Source organism: Arvicanthis niloticus, chromosome 11, assembly GCF_011762505.2.
Source record: "Arvicanthis niloticus isolate mArvNil1 chromosome 11, mArvNil1.pat.X, whole genome shotgun sequence".
NCBI lineage: Eukaryota > Metazoa > Chordata > Mammalia > Rodentia > Muridae > Arvicanthis > Arvicanthis niloticus.
In genome coordinates, this window is record NC_047668.1 from 42,981,877 (window position 1) to 42,999,118 (window position 17,242).

Genomic DNA, 17,242 nt, shown 5'->3' on the forward strand with positions numbered 1-17,242 from the left:
GACCCCCCCATCCCCGGGCTCCCTGCCATGCATCAGGGTGGAAGAGAGCAGCCTACTCCGTCCTGTCCTGTGTCCTGTTCTCCCAGGCAGATCAAAGGTGCCGGCTGAGGGAGGCGGGTGAGCCACTTCGAGCTTCCTGTCCTTAGCGGGGGATTTGCAACCTGCTCTTAGCTTGTTGGTTTAGGGGCTGCCTGAAGTGACCAGCTTTCCGGAAGGTATGGTGGATTTGACTTTGGTGTTGAAGAGGTCTGCGTTGGCTCTTATGTATTTATGACGGCATTGGCTGGGATAAGCAGATTAGCTGAGGGTATTAGCCTCTTGTAAGGTAGGGGCAGTATATAACCAGAAGGAGGCACACTTAATTATGTCCTTGGTACTCTTTGCCATAGTATCTAAGAAGGAGGTAAATGATTTGTTTTATGCAGGGTGGATACAAAAGCCATAGTCAGAGTTATCACAAAGGGCAGGGTAAGGAGACTTAAGACACTTTTGGAACCTGCTTTGCTGGCCCTGGAGAGCTGGTTTCCCAGTGATGTCTTCTCTGCTTTGTGATTCCATTCACTGCTCACTAGGGCCAGATGAAAAGCTGCCCTTTTTGTCCTTCTTTTCGAGAGCACTCAAAGATCTCCAAAGAATCGCTCTGACTTTCTCTGAACTGTTGTCTGCAAAGGGCACAGTAGATCCGCAGAGTTTCCTCACAGGCTGGGCAGGCTCAGGGGAGGAGGGCTTGGAGTTTGGTCACCAACCACTTTTCCAGCCTCCCCTCCCCCCCTCCTCCATAGCACTTGTGGACTTCATGAGTTCCTGCAAGACAGACCAGGGAATATGCATTCGAATGCCCCGTTTCCTGCCAGCAGGGCTGCCAAAGAGTTTATGGGATGCAATTCTGCAGTTTAGTGCCTTTATTGCCATATCATATATTCAGGACTTGCTACTGCCAAAGCGTCCTTCCGGAGCCACCAAGCCTGCTGGGAATGACTGGGAGGGATGAGCATGCCATCCTCAGAGGGAATTGCTTTGTTCCATTCTATTCTTCAAAACTTGGCTCTCCAGTCAGCAAGATGGCTCAGAGGGTGAAGGCTCTTGCTGCTAAGGCTTACAACCTGAGTGTGATCCACATGAGTGTGATCCATCAGGTCCACATGGTCGATGGAGATAGCCGAGATAACCGACCTCTGCAGGTTGTCTTCTGACCTCCACATGCGCACTGCACTGTGGAGTGTACACATGCAGGCAGGCATGTATACGTACACAAACATATATGTATTCACAAACTTTGGGCTCCCGGGACTCAACCCCCTCCTACCTTTGTTGTCTGGAGGATTCTTCTTGTTAGAATTTGTTCAAAAATTGGAAGATGGAGTCAGAGTTAGTGGCGGCTACAGTATGGGGTCTATACTGAGACTTTGGGTAGTCTGTGGCCCTGTGGCTGTCTCTTGTTGTTCTCATGCATGGTTCTGGAGGCTGGGTAGAGAAAGATTCTGGGGAGAAGTATCTCCAGAAGTATCTAGAACTCAGGGATACCTGGGAACAATTTGGGCTGCATTCAAAACAGGCAGGGCATGCAGAAGGTTGAGAAGGGAGGCCAGTGGGGAGCCATGCATAGGCCCTGGCCTTGGAGCCTGGCCTTTCTTCTCAAGGTAAATGGAAGATTGGACCATGGTGGGGATATATGGGACTGGGCCCCATGAAGCCCTGTGCAGGGAGTATTTCAGGCCTGGGTAAAGACCTGCAGGGTTAGGAAGGCCTGGTTTGCTGCTGTCACACATGCCAGTCTTGTGCAGCTTCTCGGTATTTTCTGCGTTGCTGAGACCACTGCTGGCTTCTTATCATTTTTCTGAGCCAGCTGAGCCCCCTCCATGATCTCACACAGGGTGAAGTCTGTATGTTCTCCTCACTCTGCCTTGTCTCTCTATGAAGTCTCACGAGGCTTCCTTTGTGGCTCTACACGGCTCTATCGGAAGGCTGGAACTGTGTTATGAGACATGATTAACCTGAAAGAGAGAGTTTTCTGCTCCCCTTTCTCTTTCTCTGGGAAGTGACCTCTGCTTACCCATTACCAAGGCAACACACACCATTGATGCTCACACAGACTATCTGTATGGCCTGCCTAACTGAGGGATATTTTGGGACAGGATTGTGACCTGTCTGTTTATGTTCTCTCAGCTTAAGGTGGGAATGAGATACTTCCACCGTGCACCAGGCTTAGATCCTGGAATCATTGAACTGTTGTGTCAAACTGGGAGGAGAATGATGTTCGCTTCTCACAGGAACAGAGCAGGGTGGGGTGGGATGGGGTAGGCCAGGCTAGGCCACAAGCATCTGTGGTTTGAGAGCACCAGCTATCTGAACTTGGGCTTTGAGCCTCTCCAGGCAAGCTGTGCCATTTTTACAAGCCTGGGGTGGCCTGGGTGTTGGAGAGAGAACCTTTCTCTATAGGAAACTATTTCGGGTGCTAAGGGAGATGGGAACAGAAGTCAGTGGACAGGAAGAGTTTGAATAAATTTCTTTGCTGCAGTCTACCGCTGTTCTTCAGGGGAGCTGGTAGCCGTTGATGGTCTCTGTGATTTTTGGAGAATAGATCCAGGCCTGTGTGGAGGTGCAGGCAGCTCACTGGGAGTCGGGGAGGAGAGAAACTGGAGTTGATTTCTGGGTGAAGACTTAGCTGAAGGAGGACCATATAGAAACTGTGGTTGATCTGTGCTGTGTGTGCTCTGGAGGGAGGAATGCATGCCTTGTTCCCTGATGCTCAGGAAAACGCCTCCACTGTGATTGGAACAAAGAGCAATAAGGTCTTCAGGTGCTACTAGGGGCAGAAAAGTCAGCCAGAAGACTTTTCAGATTGTCACAGAGGGTCGTCCTAGGAACATCCCGAGGACCTACGTTATAACCAAATTGTGCTCATCTGATGCGGGTTGCATCTGAATGTTATCAGTCCCATACCCCATCCTCCAGAGCTTCCCGTCACCTCACCTCACTCCTGCCTCTTCTGAATAGTTGGTGTCTAAAGTCTTCAGCAGCCTAGCACCATGGGACCTAACGAGAATGCATGTCGGTATATAGTCATATGTATATCTATGGCAAATCTACTGATTTATAAATTTAATACATGGACTAAAGTGTCATTAAGTATTATTTATACCATAAAACATAAATTATGGGCTGGGGAGATGGCTCAGTTGAGAAAGACTTTGCTGTACAAGTGTGAGGGTCTGGGTTTGGATCCCAGGGACCCACTGAAGAAGCTAGGTATTATGGCGTTGTCTGTAATCCCAGAGCTGGGGAGGCAGAGACAAGAGGATTCATGTAGCCCGAATAGCCTGTTGAACAAGACAGAGATACTGAGCTTCATGTTGAGCAAGTGGAGAGTGACAGAGGAAGACACTCAACAGGACTTCTAGCCCCTACACGGGTACACACAAGCATGCATTGCATATCCAAAAATATTAAAAAATACGTATTGAAAATTGATGGAGGGGAATAAATAAAATAGCTAAACTGAAGGCTTGTGTTTCTGTGTGTTCTTTGGGGTTTGTCACTGTGATGGACAGGCTATGCAATGGGGAATATGTGGGTTCTGTCTGGAGGTTCCAGCAGTACAGGTAGAGCCTTATTCTTTGAATATGTACAGGATCTTCTTGACTTTCAATGTGACAGAGAGGTAACCCACGCAGAGAGCACCAAGCTTTGAAGGGTGTGCATGCTTAGGTCCTTTCAGCCAGTATCCTATCAGGTGTATCCCACCTTCTGATGTTGACATTTGACATTATGCTCTCATCGACAGTCTGTGCTGAAGAACCCAAAAATCGAATTACAGAAAAGATAACAAAAGTCTCTAATAATGTTTAAAGTCAGTCTACAATTTTGTGCTAGGCTACATTCACAGCTATCTCTGGCTGCACCTCAGCCCACAGGCTGAGGTTTGCTTTGCTAGAAGTTGTCGTAGCCTTCTATAAAAATGGGCAATGTCATGTCACTACTAGAAAAGGGACTGGCAGGGGTGGTTATGCATAGTTTTAGCCATGAACACAACTGTGTCTGAGATGTTTTTATTGGCTGTTTTAGTTAGTCAGAGATACTTTTCTCAGAGGAGATGTGTCGCTGTGTGTGTGTGTGTGTGTGTGTGTGTGTGTGTGTGTGTGTAGGCCCAAAAATAGATTGTGGAGTAGGTTCTCTCCCTCCACCATGTTGGGCCAGGGACCAAACTCACATTATCGGGTTTGGGAGTGGGGGGAAACACCTTTAATTGCTGAGCCATCTCCCTGGCCCAAGGGCAACCATTTTCTTTCTTGGGGAGAGATTTACCTTTTTTTTTTTTTTTTTTTTTTTTTTTTTCAAATAATGCCTGGTGCTACAGTGTTTCATTTGTTTCTAGACCACCTTTTCATTCTTATGGTAGAATATCAGAGTTAGTTTTCTTAAGTATTCTGTAACAATTATATATATCTTTACACACACACACACACACACACACACACACACACACACCCTGAAAACACACATATGCATCAGCATATGTGCGTGCACCTGAACGCACACATCTAAAATACAATGATGGGCACACATCTGTAGTGAGAGGTATTAGAAAAGAAGGTGACATGACCAGCTAGCTCCTGGGCTGCCACTATGTTCCTGCCCTAAGTTCCCACACTAAAGGCAGCACCCGCTGGCCAGAGGCACCATCCCGGGACCCACTAGACGTTGGCATGGCTGCCATGCGGTAGGTATAACAATTCCCAGTACCAGGTAGAAATAAGACTTTTAATGTTAAAGATTATCCAATGGATTTATATAACAGCAAATACTCAATACACAAGATGCCCACACAGTTAGGATTGTTAACCCAAATTATCTAACCTTGATATGAATAACTGCTAGACACACGAGGGTAGCATCTCCTGCCATTTCGTTTCTCCTCCTTTCTCCTCCTTCCTCCTTCTCTCCTCCTCCCAACTCCAAGCTCCACCTACCTCTTTTCTATCCAATGACAGAGCCCTTGTCACACACATCCGGACAAGCCTGCATGTGTCTAGACTCACACATGTACAGGGCAGGCACAAACTTCCTCCCTTCCCTTAACTTTCAAACCGAGTGAGTCAGTCTGCCTTGTGGACTTACAGTCTGTGAAAACTACACTCCCATGTTGTACATTTCTTTTTTCTGCAGACACTGATTGGGTCTTTTCTAGGCTTCAGATTCTAATGACTCTACCAACACTCCATTTCTGTAGTTCAATAGAGCTCAAAAAAACCCACCACACAGTCCAGTCACTTTGGGACATCCTTCCTGGAGCCTCGGTGTCTCCTGCTACCATGTGACTTCACACATGTTGTCACTGGCACCTGTGAGCCACTTTGCTGTCTCCTGTGTTGGGTTCCCTGTTTGTAGGCTCCACGGCTGCACATCTGCTAGTAGTTTCTAGAGACCTTGACTTCCTAAAAATGTATTCTCTCGTTTCTTTGGATCATGATTTTGATTGGGTAGAAAATTCTGGGTAGAAAAGTTTCCCTTGGAATTCCAAGACATTATGTTATTATTTAAATGTTTGGTATTGCTCTTGGGAAATAAGAGCCACTGTGGCCATTTCAAATCTAGAATTTGATTTTTTTTCTCTTCTTTTCTTTGTTGGCAACCTAATATCTCATAACCATACACCTCAGTTCATATCTTTTTGTTTTGTTTTGTTTTTTTATTGTACTGGGTACTCAAAGGGTCTTTTTGATCTAGAATCTTCTATCCTGCAGTTCGGGTAAGTTCTCTGTTATTTCTTGTGTGCCATTACTCTTTGCTCATGCTCCTCTTCCTGGAACTCCCAGGAAGCTCATGGATTAGTCTTATACCTTCTTTCTTTCTCCCCTAAGCTTAAAAAGTATCATCTAGCTTGTCAACAGGATAAAGATATTAAAAGAAAGCCTGAAGCAAGGCAGTGGTGGCTCATGCCTTTCAGCCCAGCACTTAGGAGGTAGAGGCAGGAGAATCTCTGTGAGTTCAAGACAAGCCTGATCTACATAGTGTATACCAAGACAGCCAGGGATACACAGTGAGAAGGCCTGTCTCAAACCACTCTTCTTCTAAAAAAAAAAAAAAAAAAAAAAAAAAAAAAAGAAAGAAAGAAAGAAAGAAAAGATGAAAGCAGTTTCCTTTGGTATTGGTGTCTGCCAGGACCTTTTTCAGCTAAGGTCTTGACCACCTTTCTTGAAATAGAGGGAAAAAGTTGATTAAATATATGAATATTCTGAGTGACTTTATGAGATGTTTTAGAGTAATTGTGGTTAGGTGTAGTTCTTTTCTTTTTCTTATCTTGAAAATAATATGACAGGACAATGACATACTTAACTACTAAAGAAAGTTAGCTTAAGATTATATTTGTCTGAGTATCTAGTTAGATAATTCAAATGTTCTTATCTTTTATATCCTTTGACTTTTTAACTTCAACTGTGCTCTTAGGCTCTCCTAGCGAAGCTTAAATTTCCGATGTTTAGGCAGCTTAGATGAGTTCACTCTTGTTTCCTTCATGTTCTTGGTTTTATAAACATTCTGTTCTTGTTTTGTGAGTACAGTGTCCCAGTGAGAATGCTAATTGTGGTGGGTTTTACTTTCTCTGCACTTTTGTTCTTTGTCCCTCGGCTGTCTCTTTTGTCTTGAGCTTTGAGAGTAAAGAATTTCCCAATAGCCTTTGTTATGTGCTGCGCTTTTTTCCCCCTCCCTTGTATCACACATGGACTGCTGTACTGGTCGTCATTTACCACATATGGCCTAAAATTCTAATCCTTTAAATGAGTGAATGCTCTGATTTAGCTAGACACGAGCGACTAACTATGCTACTATGTCGGACACTTCCAGATACTTTCTTTCACACCCTTTCATGACTGATCCCTGTTTGTCTAAGCCCTCACTTTTGAGCTGAGCCTTTGAGGAAAGTTTTTTTGCTTTGTCCCAGCTTCTGTGAACTGATGAGGACTGTGGTCTAATGTGGCTACCACTCTGCCTGTTGGAGTTGCTAACAGGGAGAGGCTTCAGATTCTGAAGGTCAAGAGTACTGGGAGGAACTGCTCTCAGCTTTGGCATGTGGGCAGTGTGTCAGGCAGTGAGGGACTTTACAGATCCTTTACAAACTTGCATCTATGATTGCAGGAGACTAATAATGCTGTGTGCTCAGAGGCATGGAAGGAACCCAGCTCAAGGAAGCCTTTTGCTGGCCTTGACTTCTGTCCATAACACAATGGTCAGAAATAAGTTGCATTTATTCTCTCTCTCTCTCTCTCTCTCTCTCTCTCTCTCTCTCTCTCTCTCTCTCTCGTGTGTGTGTGTGTGTGTGCATGTATCATGTTACTCATGTAGAAGTCAGAGGACAACTTATGGGATGATTTTATTTCCACCATGTGGGTTGAATGGATCACACTCAGGTTCTCAGGCTGTTGAGCCATGTGGGTTACCCTATTGAGCAGTTTTTAAATGCTAGTGTTGGATCTTACACTAGGCTCTTATGTCTGGGCCTTTGGTTCTCACGGTAAAGTGAAGGATTCTGATTAGGCTGCTTTCCATCCAGGCCACTTCAACCCTTCCCTTAGCTGGCAGGTGAGATGTCCTGGCCATGACCTGTGTCCATAAGGCAGAATATTAGCATGGTATGTGGACAGTGCCCACACTGCTTGATTGTGGTCCAGTAGGGAAAACAAAAAGGGCCATGACATTTTATAGCCTCCTTAATGCTGCTTCCCCAGTCTTATCTACCAGGGTGGCCTCATTGCTGTGGTGTCAGAAATGCCTGCAGATAAGGACTGTTGTATATTTTCTCTCTTGCTATCGCTTGTAGATATTAAAACTTCATTGTTTGCTTAGGGTTGTAAGATAAAATTCCCCTTTTCCATTTTTTTAAAATTCCTTTTATGTGTGTGAGTGTTTTGCCTGCATATTTGTGCACCACATATGTACCTGGTGTGTGAAGAGGCGAGAAGAGGATATTAGAACCCCTGGAACTAGAGTTATAGATAACTATCTATATGCCTATTTATATTTACATTTATATTACTCCCTGTGATCCACCTGCCTCTGCCTCCAAAGTGCTAGGGTTAAAAGCATAAGCCATTTACACTTGGTCTAAAATTAAGATATATATTTTATAATTATGTATATATAAAATATAACTTCATTATATATGCACATACACATATACACATGTATATAATGTTCTTTGACCAAAATCCCCCCATTATATATCTATGTATCTATATACCGTGTGGGTGCTAGGATTCAAGCCTGAGTTCTTAGATCAGCCTTAACTACTGAGCCACCTCTCTTGCCCCTTGTTTTTTTCCTAAAAGTTTATGTATATTTATTATTTTTATTAGTGTGTGTGTGTGTGTGTGTGTGTGTGTGTGTGTGTGTGTGTGTATGATGTAAATGTGAGCCCAAGAACATGTGCTCTGTGACACAAAGGTGTGGGGTCAGAGGACAATTTTTAGGACTCAGTTTTCTCTTCCACCTTGGGTTTTGGGGAGTGAACTTAAGTCTTTAAGCTTGGATAGTAAGTGCTTTTATCCACCGAGCCATTTTGTCATTCCAGCCCTGAAAACTAAGAGTATTTTTTTTTTTTTTAAAATAAAGGTTAAATAGGGTTTAGAGATTAACTAGCCTTCACTTAGAAGATACATAAATTTTTGTTTGTTTTTTTTTTGAGACAGAGTTTCTCTGTGTAGTCCTGGGGGTCCTGAAACTTGCTCTGTAGACCAGGCTAGCCTTGAACTCAGAGCTACTTATAAATGTCAATAAAATCTTGTGCACAGAAAAATCTAGAAGGATAAATGTAGACAGTAAGTGGATTTCAGCAATGGTGATGCAGTTAACTCTCTTTTATCCTTTTAAATGTTTACCATAGTTTTAAATTTTCTATAGTATTTTATGGACTTTTAAAAACAGAAGTAAAGCATAAAATCAAGCAGTTGTGTCCATAGCTTAGAAGTGAAAATTATGTGTACACAGAGAAGCTTTATTTATTTATTTATTTATTCATTTATTTTGGGCCAGAGTCTCATTATACATAGCCCTGGCTGGCCTGGAACTCACTATATAGACCAGGCTGGCCTTGAACTCCCAGTTATCCACCTGCCTCTGCCTCCAAAGTGCTAGGGTTAAAAGCAAAAGCCACCTACATTTGGTCTAAAATTAAAATTTTTTATAGTTATATATATCTAAAATATAACATATATATATATATATACACACACACAAACATATATATATATATATATATATATATATATATAATGTTCTTTAAACAAATCTCTCCATTATCTTCTCTTACCTTCTTCTTCCATTAAATTGTTTCTTCTTCTCAAATTCCCCTCCTACTTTCATGTCATGTATGTGTGTGTGTGTGTCTGCTGCATTTAATCAGTGTTTCCTGCATAAGTGAGGATATATGTTATTTGCTAGAGTGGAGGCAGTGTGCTGGTGACTATATCACTGAGGAATGTGACTTAAGGGAAGGACCACTTAGTCCTAGACTCTATCAGACCTTTAAAAAAACAGAGGAATTTACAGCCTTTCTTGAGAAGATTAAAACCTTTTTAAAAAGACATTTACTTTAGTGTGTACTTTCATGTGTACATGTGCATGTGTTTACTGATGTCACAGGACACCTTGAGAGAGTTGGTTCTCTCTTTCCACCATGTAGGTCTTGGGAATCAAATTCAAGCCCTTAGGTTTGTTGGCGGTCACCTTTACCCACTGAGCTATCTTGCTGGCTCCCTGAGGACATTCTTGTATTTTGTGTTTTTTGTATAGCAAAATCAGCTGGTGAGTTTTATTTCTACATCATTGATCAGGTAGACCCATCATTTTTGAGTAGTGAATCTAGATGTTCTGTGCATAAATGAGTTTGCTCTGCATGCCGAAAACCATCGCCATGGTTAGAATTCCATGCCGGTGGATAGATAATGTTTACCTTACTCTCCAGTGTCCTGTGTCTGCACTAAATACCACGAAGGTTACATAGTTCAAGCAGTAAACGTTGCAATGGGGGTGGGGGGAGAATAGGAAACTTTGATTTATGCATGCTTGTCTTGAAATTTGCTGTCATGTCTGCTCTTCCACTCAGAAAAACATTCTTTCTATGCTAATTGTTTAGAACAGGGCAAAGTTTTATTTTAGAAAGAAAATTCTAATATGCCCTTTGACAATTGCGAACATATATACAATGTATCTGGATTATATCTACCTCGTCTCCCCCTTCCCGAAGCTGCCATTTCCTGAGTGTGAGAACTTAGCTGTTGCTCTTTGCCTGCACAGGCACCCTTTTCCTCCTTCTTCCTACCATGCCAATTCTCTTAACAAGGGCTCCCTCAAGCTCTGCACCTCCAGAATTAATTTATAGTCAGTAAAATGCAGAGTGTTAATTTTAAGGGGACGAAATACCTGTTAGCCGGCCACCACTTTTGGGAAGAAGGGAGAAAACAGCCCGCCCCCAGGATGGCTGTTTTCTGTTCCCCTTTACTGCTTTCTTTGCCTTAGATATCAATTGGCATGGGCTATAGAGTTCCCTGGGCTCTGGATGCCAGTCTGGTATCACAAACAGAAAAGGGTTTTGGGTGGGTGCGGTTTGCAAGGCTCCATGTTGTTGTATTAACAGAAAACTCCTGTGTGCCTGGTGTTGTTCAGACAAGGATGCTATGTAAGCAGGAAGGTTTGTGATATTATTAATGGTGGCAGATTAGGCGGACCACCTGGAATTGAGAACTACAGAAGCCTCCCTCCCCCCAGTGTGTTCTTGACCCTGAGTTGAGAACCATACACCCCCCCCCCCACACACACACACAAAGAATGGCCAACTCCCTCATGAATATCTTGAGTATGAGACAGATAAAACAAGACAACAGCAAACCAAAGCAGCCTGTGGACAGAGGCCAGGATCCCTTCCTTCATCTTCCAGAGTGTCCCCTGCTGACCTCTCCACTCTGGGGCACCTTTTCTTGGTTGGGGTGAATTCGTGAACTATTCTTAGGTCATTTCCCTGGCTGTCTGAGAGCTGTTGGAGAGCCTGTGGGTAGTAATTATTGCCACAGGCAGGAAGAGGTTAATAGAGAGGGTCCCTTGACTCAGCTGGAAGAGGAAGGCTGGTGTCTCCTGCAATAGAGCCAGAAAGTCCACAGACCACACCGTTCATTTCCCTTTCAAGTAGGAAGTAGAGCGTCTTCAGTCCCACAGAGATGTGGAACAAGGAACAGGAGAATTTACAGCACATGTAATAAGGAAAATGTGATGGGCCAGATTTTGCTGGGTGGTGAAGCTGAGCTGCCAGTTAATGTGTGTATTATGTATTAGTATGTTATAGACAGAACTAGGAACTCCTGTCTGGGCTGCTGCTCTTGACATCTGGTGTTGTTCTATGTATCTTAGTTTATTTTAAAGTTTAACACTATACTAGAGAACCATGCCAGGACATAAAAGAAAGGGATAATTTAGCCTGCTTCCAATAGTCCTCACACATGGACAGGGTTTGTGTATTCTCTTCCATATGCAGTCTTCTTGTAAACTCCCTCAGGTGTCAGTCAGAAAGAGACCTTTAAGAAATTAAAGGAAGCTGGGTAGTGGTGGCGCACGCCTTTAATCCCAGCACTTGGGAGGCAGAGGCAGGCGGATTTCTGAGTTCGAGGCCAGCCTGGTCTACAGAGTGAGTTCCAGGACAGCCAGGGCTACACAGAGAAACCCTGTCTCGAAAAACCAAAAAAAAAAAAAAAAAAAAAAAAAAAAAAAAAAAAAAAAAGAAATTAAAGTAAGTAGAGCATCTAAAGACTAGCCTTAGTTATAATTTAGTTAGCTGTCTAAGACACCCCCCTCCACACCATTTTGGTTATTTAGAATTTAAACTCTCTTTGATAAGCATTGGACAGAGGGAACCAAAATGGAGGACATGGACTGCCCAGAAAGAAATGAAAAGCTACACATGGTAGTGCACACCTGTCATCCCAGCAATCAGGAAGTGGAGGCAGGGGGATCAAGAGTTCAAGGTTGTCCTTGGGTGCATAGTGAGCTTGAGGTGAGACTGGGCTACTGGTGTGTGTGTGTGTGTGTGGGTGTATGTGTGTGTGTGTGTGTGTATATGTGTGTGTATGTGTGTGTGTGTGTATGTGTGTGTGTATATGTGTGTGTGTATGTGTGTGTGTATGTGTGTGTGTGTATGTGTGTGTGTGTGTGTGTGTGTGTGTGTGTGTGTGTGTGTGTGTAGAAAAAGAGGGAGGGAGGGGGAGAAGAAGAGATTGATTGTCTGGCTTTGTGGTTAACTTATATGCAATAGCAAGGAAGTGGCCAGAGGCCAGTGTGGCCTTACATGTCTGTATTGCTGAAGTCATGAACAAGTAGTTATTTCCTAGGATTTGGAAGGAATTCAACAGATGAGACTAAAAGGAAGCAGAAAGGAAAAAATATAAACACAAAGTTAACATTAACGTCAGAGCCAAAGACTGGAAACCATCAGGAGGGTATAGGACACTTGGTGCTTGCTCTTGGATCAAAGGTAGACATTTAACCATAAGTACAAATCTGAGAAGTATTTGGGCAAGTTTTCTCTCAATGGGATGTCATGAGCCATTAAAATGATTTTAAAAGCATGTGTAAGGGGGATGAGGGACATGTCTATGTCAAGTGAAGTAATTATATACGATTATCACTCTGTGGATACAGTTCCCATCTCTTCCCAGCAAAAGTTTTGAAGAGAGTTAAGTTTGCAAAAACACAGCACAATGGCAGGGCTGGTCCAGGCGCACAGTGGATGAGCTCTCCCTTAGCTGGTGAGAGGCTGTGGGTTTCATCCTCAGGCCTGCAAACAAAACACAAACAAACAAACAAGCAAATCCCCGTGGCAGCACACTGCTGATTCATACACCGCCATGCATTTGGGTCTTTTGTTTTTGTTTTGTTTTTGAGACAGGACTGTGTGTGTGTGTGTGTGTGTGTGTGTGTGTGTGTGTGTGTGTATGTGTGTGTGTATGTGTATGTGTGTGTGTGTGTATATAGCTCTGGATGTCCTGGAACTTGCCTTGTAGACCGAGCTGGTCTCAAACTCATAGAGATGCTCCTGCCTCTGCCTCCTGAGCACTGGGATTAAAGTTGTGCCTCGCTGTTGCCACCTGGTTTCCATGATGCATTTGTATCTTGGAGTCTCTGGGCTAAGTGGAAGAAGCCATTGGCAGCAGGCTTCCTGGCCAGTACTTCCATACGTGTGGTAGACAGAACAAGGAAGGAGATCTGCAGGTTGCAGGGCTGCTGGTTGGAGTGACAGCTCTGATGCTTCTTTCTGGGGATGATGGACATGTTAGATTGATCATGTTACAATTGTACAAAATGGAGAGTACAGTACAAACCAATGAGTTGTCTACTTTGGTGTGTGAATTAGTTAGGAAGTTGCCACAGATAGAGCAAGGGTGATTGTCTTGGGGAGATGAAAGTATCAGTGGTTTCCTGTTTTTTTTTTCAGAGGTTCTGGGATTGTTCTATATCACTCCTATGATAGAGACGTTCAATAAACTAAAATACTAAAAGTCTAAATCAGTGGTTCTCAACCTTCCCAATAATGACTCTTTAATACAGTTCCTCATGTTGTGATGACCTTCAACTATAAAATCAATTCGTTGCTACTTTGTAACTATAATTATGCTATTGTTATGAGTTGTAATGTAAATGTCTGTTTTTTTGTTTTTTTGTTTTTTTTTTTTCTGATGGTCGTAGACAACCCCTGGAACCCTAAAGGGGTTGTGACCCACAGGTTGAGAATCACTGAGAACCCTTTGGACTTTATAGGGAGAATTTTAATAGCCAGCCTTTTACCAGAAACAGCAGAGATAGCGTCTGCTAATCCTGCCTTTAGGTGTGTGTGTGCACACACACACACAATTGTACCCATGCATGTATGTCTTCTGTAATCCTTAAACCTGGGCCCATGCTCTCATGTTGTCATGGATATAAATAGCCATTTCTGGCAAAAATTATCTCATTTGCCCAGGGACCCTTGGAGGCAGGATTCTGTCTCTGGGAAAATCAGGAAAGCCTAAACTCTTCCTTGTGCGTTGTTCTAAGAGGCAGTGGGCTCTGTGAGTGTGGAATCAGTGGGGGTTGTTACTTATATAACTTCCTGTAATTGCCTGGCAGTAGCTGCGGAGAGCCGCCCTCTCCTGTCTGGGGCTGAGCAGAGGCCGCAACCCGTCCCTTCTTGCTGCTGCTGCTGCTGCTGTTGCTGCTGCTGCTCTGTTTGGCTCTGTTTGCCTCTTCATTGGGCTTTGTGTGGAGTCAGCCCTTCTCGGCAGAACTGAAATGTCATTTTGACCAGAAGACTTCATCCTCTTTGTGCTCTGGAGATGGGCAATTCCTATGCTGGACAGCTAAAGAGCACGCGGTTTGAAGAGGTCCTCCACAACTCCATCGAGGCTTCCTTACGCTCCAACACCCTGGTGCCCCGGCCCATCTTCTCCCAGCTGTATTTGGAGGCTGAGCAGCAGTTGTCATCATTAGAAGGTAAGAACCATGCGCTTCTTATGTCTTTGTGTGTGCCGTTATTATGTGTGGCTAACGTGAATGGCCCTATTCAGAGAATCTAGAGTCCAGTAAAAAAAATACCAAAAGTTGCACACAGACTTTTATCTGTTTAAAAGTAAGTTTCAGGCCAAAAAAAAAAATACAAAGAAAAAAGTCTTGGACTTTTGTCTTTTTAAGAGACAGGGAGAACACTGTATGCTAGGCTCCCTTGGAAGCATTACTTATATCTGATGAGATAGTTTGTTGGTAAGGGATTTAATACATCTGACCCTCAGCTCTGCATTTTCTTTCTTTTCCTCATGTGATTCATGTTCTTATCTTTGTGAAAATCATTTAGAGGTTACGTCTCTGTGTGGTAACAGGTGTAAGAGCCTTACAAAAGCTTAAAAGCAATTAACAGTAAGCCTTTATAAATTTTACATGTACCAAGACTTAACAAATGATCTGTAAGTATGGGGGGACTTGAGAATTTCCCTTATCTGGAAGGTAAACTGTGTGTGTGTGTGTGTGTTTCATGTCAAGTAAATAAGCTTGAGGCAATCCATAGGATGAAACAGCTACTAGTCTAGAATTATATATTTGTTATTTACTTAGTTATTTATAAGTTCATGCTTTTTGCTTGAAATTACAAATGTAAGAAGTTTTTGAAGTAGAAAAGGTCATGTTTTAAAGTGAAAAAAAATCATTAAACAAAAAAGAAAAATGTCTGTCAGGTTTGTACTATGTTGGGCTTTAGGGCGCCGTGTGTGGCTTGCCTGTCTTGAAGCAACTCTGTGCCGAGCAAGCTCACGGATACCAGAAAGCCCTGATTTTTGTAAGAGGACGAAGTGAACCTCCTTGCAAATGGCACAGATAAAGACCTAAGACCCCAACTTGGGTCTAAGTATAAGAGAAACTAGATTGCACCCAGCGCTATCAGTCAGGACAACATGAAATTTTCTGATAGTCATTAAGAGAGTGCCAGTGTTTTCTGGCATAGGAAGTGTCTCTGTGGCTTCACAGGGAGCAGAGAAATCCTTAGATACCATTTAATTGATTCCATTTTTGAGCAGGTGAAAGGCTTCTGTGAAATACAGTTTTCAGGGACATCCTTAACTACTTAGGGTGTTGACAAACCTTGCTAGCGTCAAATTGAGAACAGCAATCATGTTGGTAATTTAGAATACTCAAGCAGTGTCCTAAAATCTACAGTCTGTTTGATCACCTGCTATTGCTGAGGCCCAAGGTGACTTGGAGATTTTGAAGGGGTTGCAGAATTACTGGCTGCTCAGCTCTGGCTGTCAATGTTGGGATAGACGTCTGGAGTGTCAGTGCACAGCTGCTCACAGGGGGACAGAGACCAGCAGAAAGCCCGTGGGGGATCCCAGTCACCTTCTCTTGCAGCTGAAGATCTCCCTAGGTGGCCCAGATGGCCCCCTCTAGTGTGGAGGTTGCATCCTCTTAGGATCTTTTTTGTTGTTGTTGTTCAGAGTGTGGTATTTTCCAGTGATCTGCCCCGCCCCCGCCCTGCCTCCGCTAGAACCCAGGAGTTCCTACTTGCTTGTTAATGCTCTGCCTCTGAGCTTCATCCCAGCCCCCAGGGACAGTGTTGAGGCTTATGAATTTGATTACTTGGGTGCTGAGTGTCCCAAGCTCCTTGCCAGATGTCAATGGGATTGCTCAGCCTTTGAGTTTGGGTGATGACTTGACCCAGCCCCTCTGTGCTTTTCCTTTTGGCTCAGTAAATAGCCTGGAACCATCCTCTGGGATTTTGTTTGTCCAGTTGCAAAAGTCAGCCTGAGGTTTCGGTGGAAGATGGCGACCTTTGGGTTTGTTAGATGCTACCATAAACCAAACACTAAGCTTGGGCCATATCTTCTGCATCATAAACTTTGGAGCAGACAGGCAGTTTTGGGGCCCCATCTTGTTTTGTCTGTCTGTCTCTTGTCAGGGTCTCTTATCTGATGGCTGGCCTTCCTCAGACAATACTGTTGTTGATGATGCTTATGACCAAGGTGCCGGGACACTAAACACCCGGGGATCTGGTAACATTTTATGTATTTGTGGGGGTAATTTAGCAGGGGTCTTATTATAGCTTTGTTCTTTGAATTGGGGCTCTTACCTACTACCCCCTTTAAGGGTGGAAATCCTTTTCCACAATACTGACTTTTCAAGAGAAATCCCCACGAAATGACAAATAACTGCATCAGCTCTAGGCATCACAAATTTACTCTTTGAGTGGAATGCAGGTCAATTCCTAGAATCCCACCTGCTTAGGATGATGAGCATCTCATGACAGGAAAAAAGACTGAGCATAAACACCAGAGTGAATGGCCTCATGTGCCTGTAGTCAGGGCGCTGTGGGGTCCTTGGATTTGTGTTTTATTATCACTGCTCTAAGCCCTGATGGTTTCGTCTAAGACCACTTTAAGGCTCTTGCCCTGCCAGGAGACCTCCGTAAACATGTCTGTTTAGTCTGCTCCAGGCTTGTGTTGCTTGAGGAACCCATCAAAGGCCGGAAAGTCTGCCACAGACCTTTGACCCTGCCTGCAGTTTGAGCCCTTTGGCTCTCTGAGGCTTAAGACCCTCATCTCTTCTTTCTTTCTAAGTGTGTTGGAATGTCTGTTCATTGGACTCGGCAGAATAATGCATAACCCCCTCTCTGTGGCTGATCCATGTCTCTGGCTTTGGGGGGTGCTCGGTTTTTGTTCTTGGGGAATCTTGTGTGAATTTC

At 43.7% G+C, this 17,242-nt stretch overlaps 1 protein-coding gene across 7 annotated transcripts in view; it reads left to right on the forward strand.

Moving 5' to 3' along the window:
* The window catches only part of Greb1 (growth regulating estrogen receptor binding 1), a 127,476-nt gene that overhangs the window by 48,272 nt on the left and 61,962 nt on the right, over positions 1–17,242 (forward strand). For all 7 annotated transcript variants that reach the window (XM_076942104.1, XM_076942103.1, XM_034514265.2 and 4 more), the window contains exon 3: positions 14,146–14,508. In XM_076942104.1, coding sequence (XP_076798219.1) covers positions 14,352–14,508 — 157 coding nt within the window. In that variant the 5' untranslated portion in view covers positions 14,146–14,351. The remainder of the gene's footprint in view (positions 1–14,145; positions 14,509–17,242) is intronic.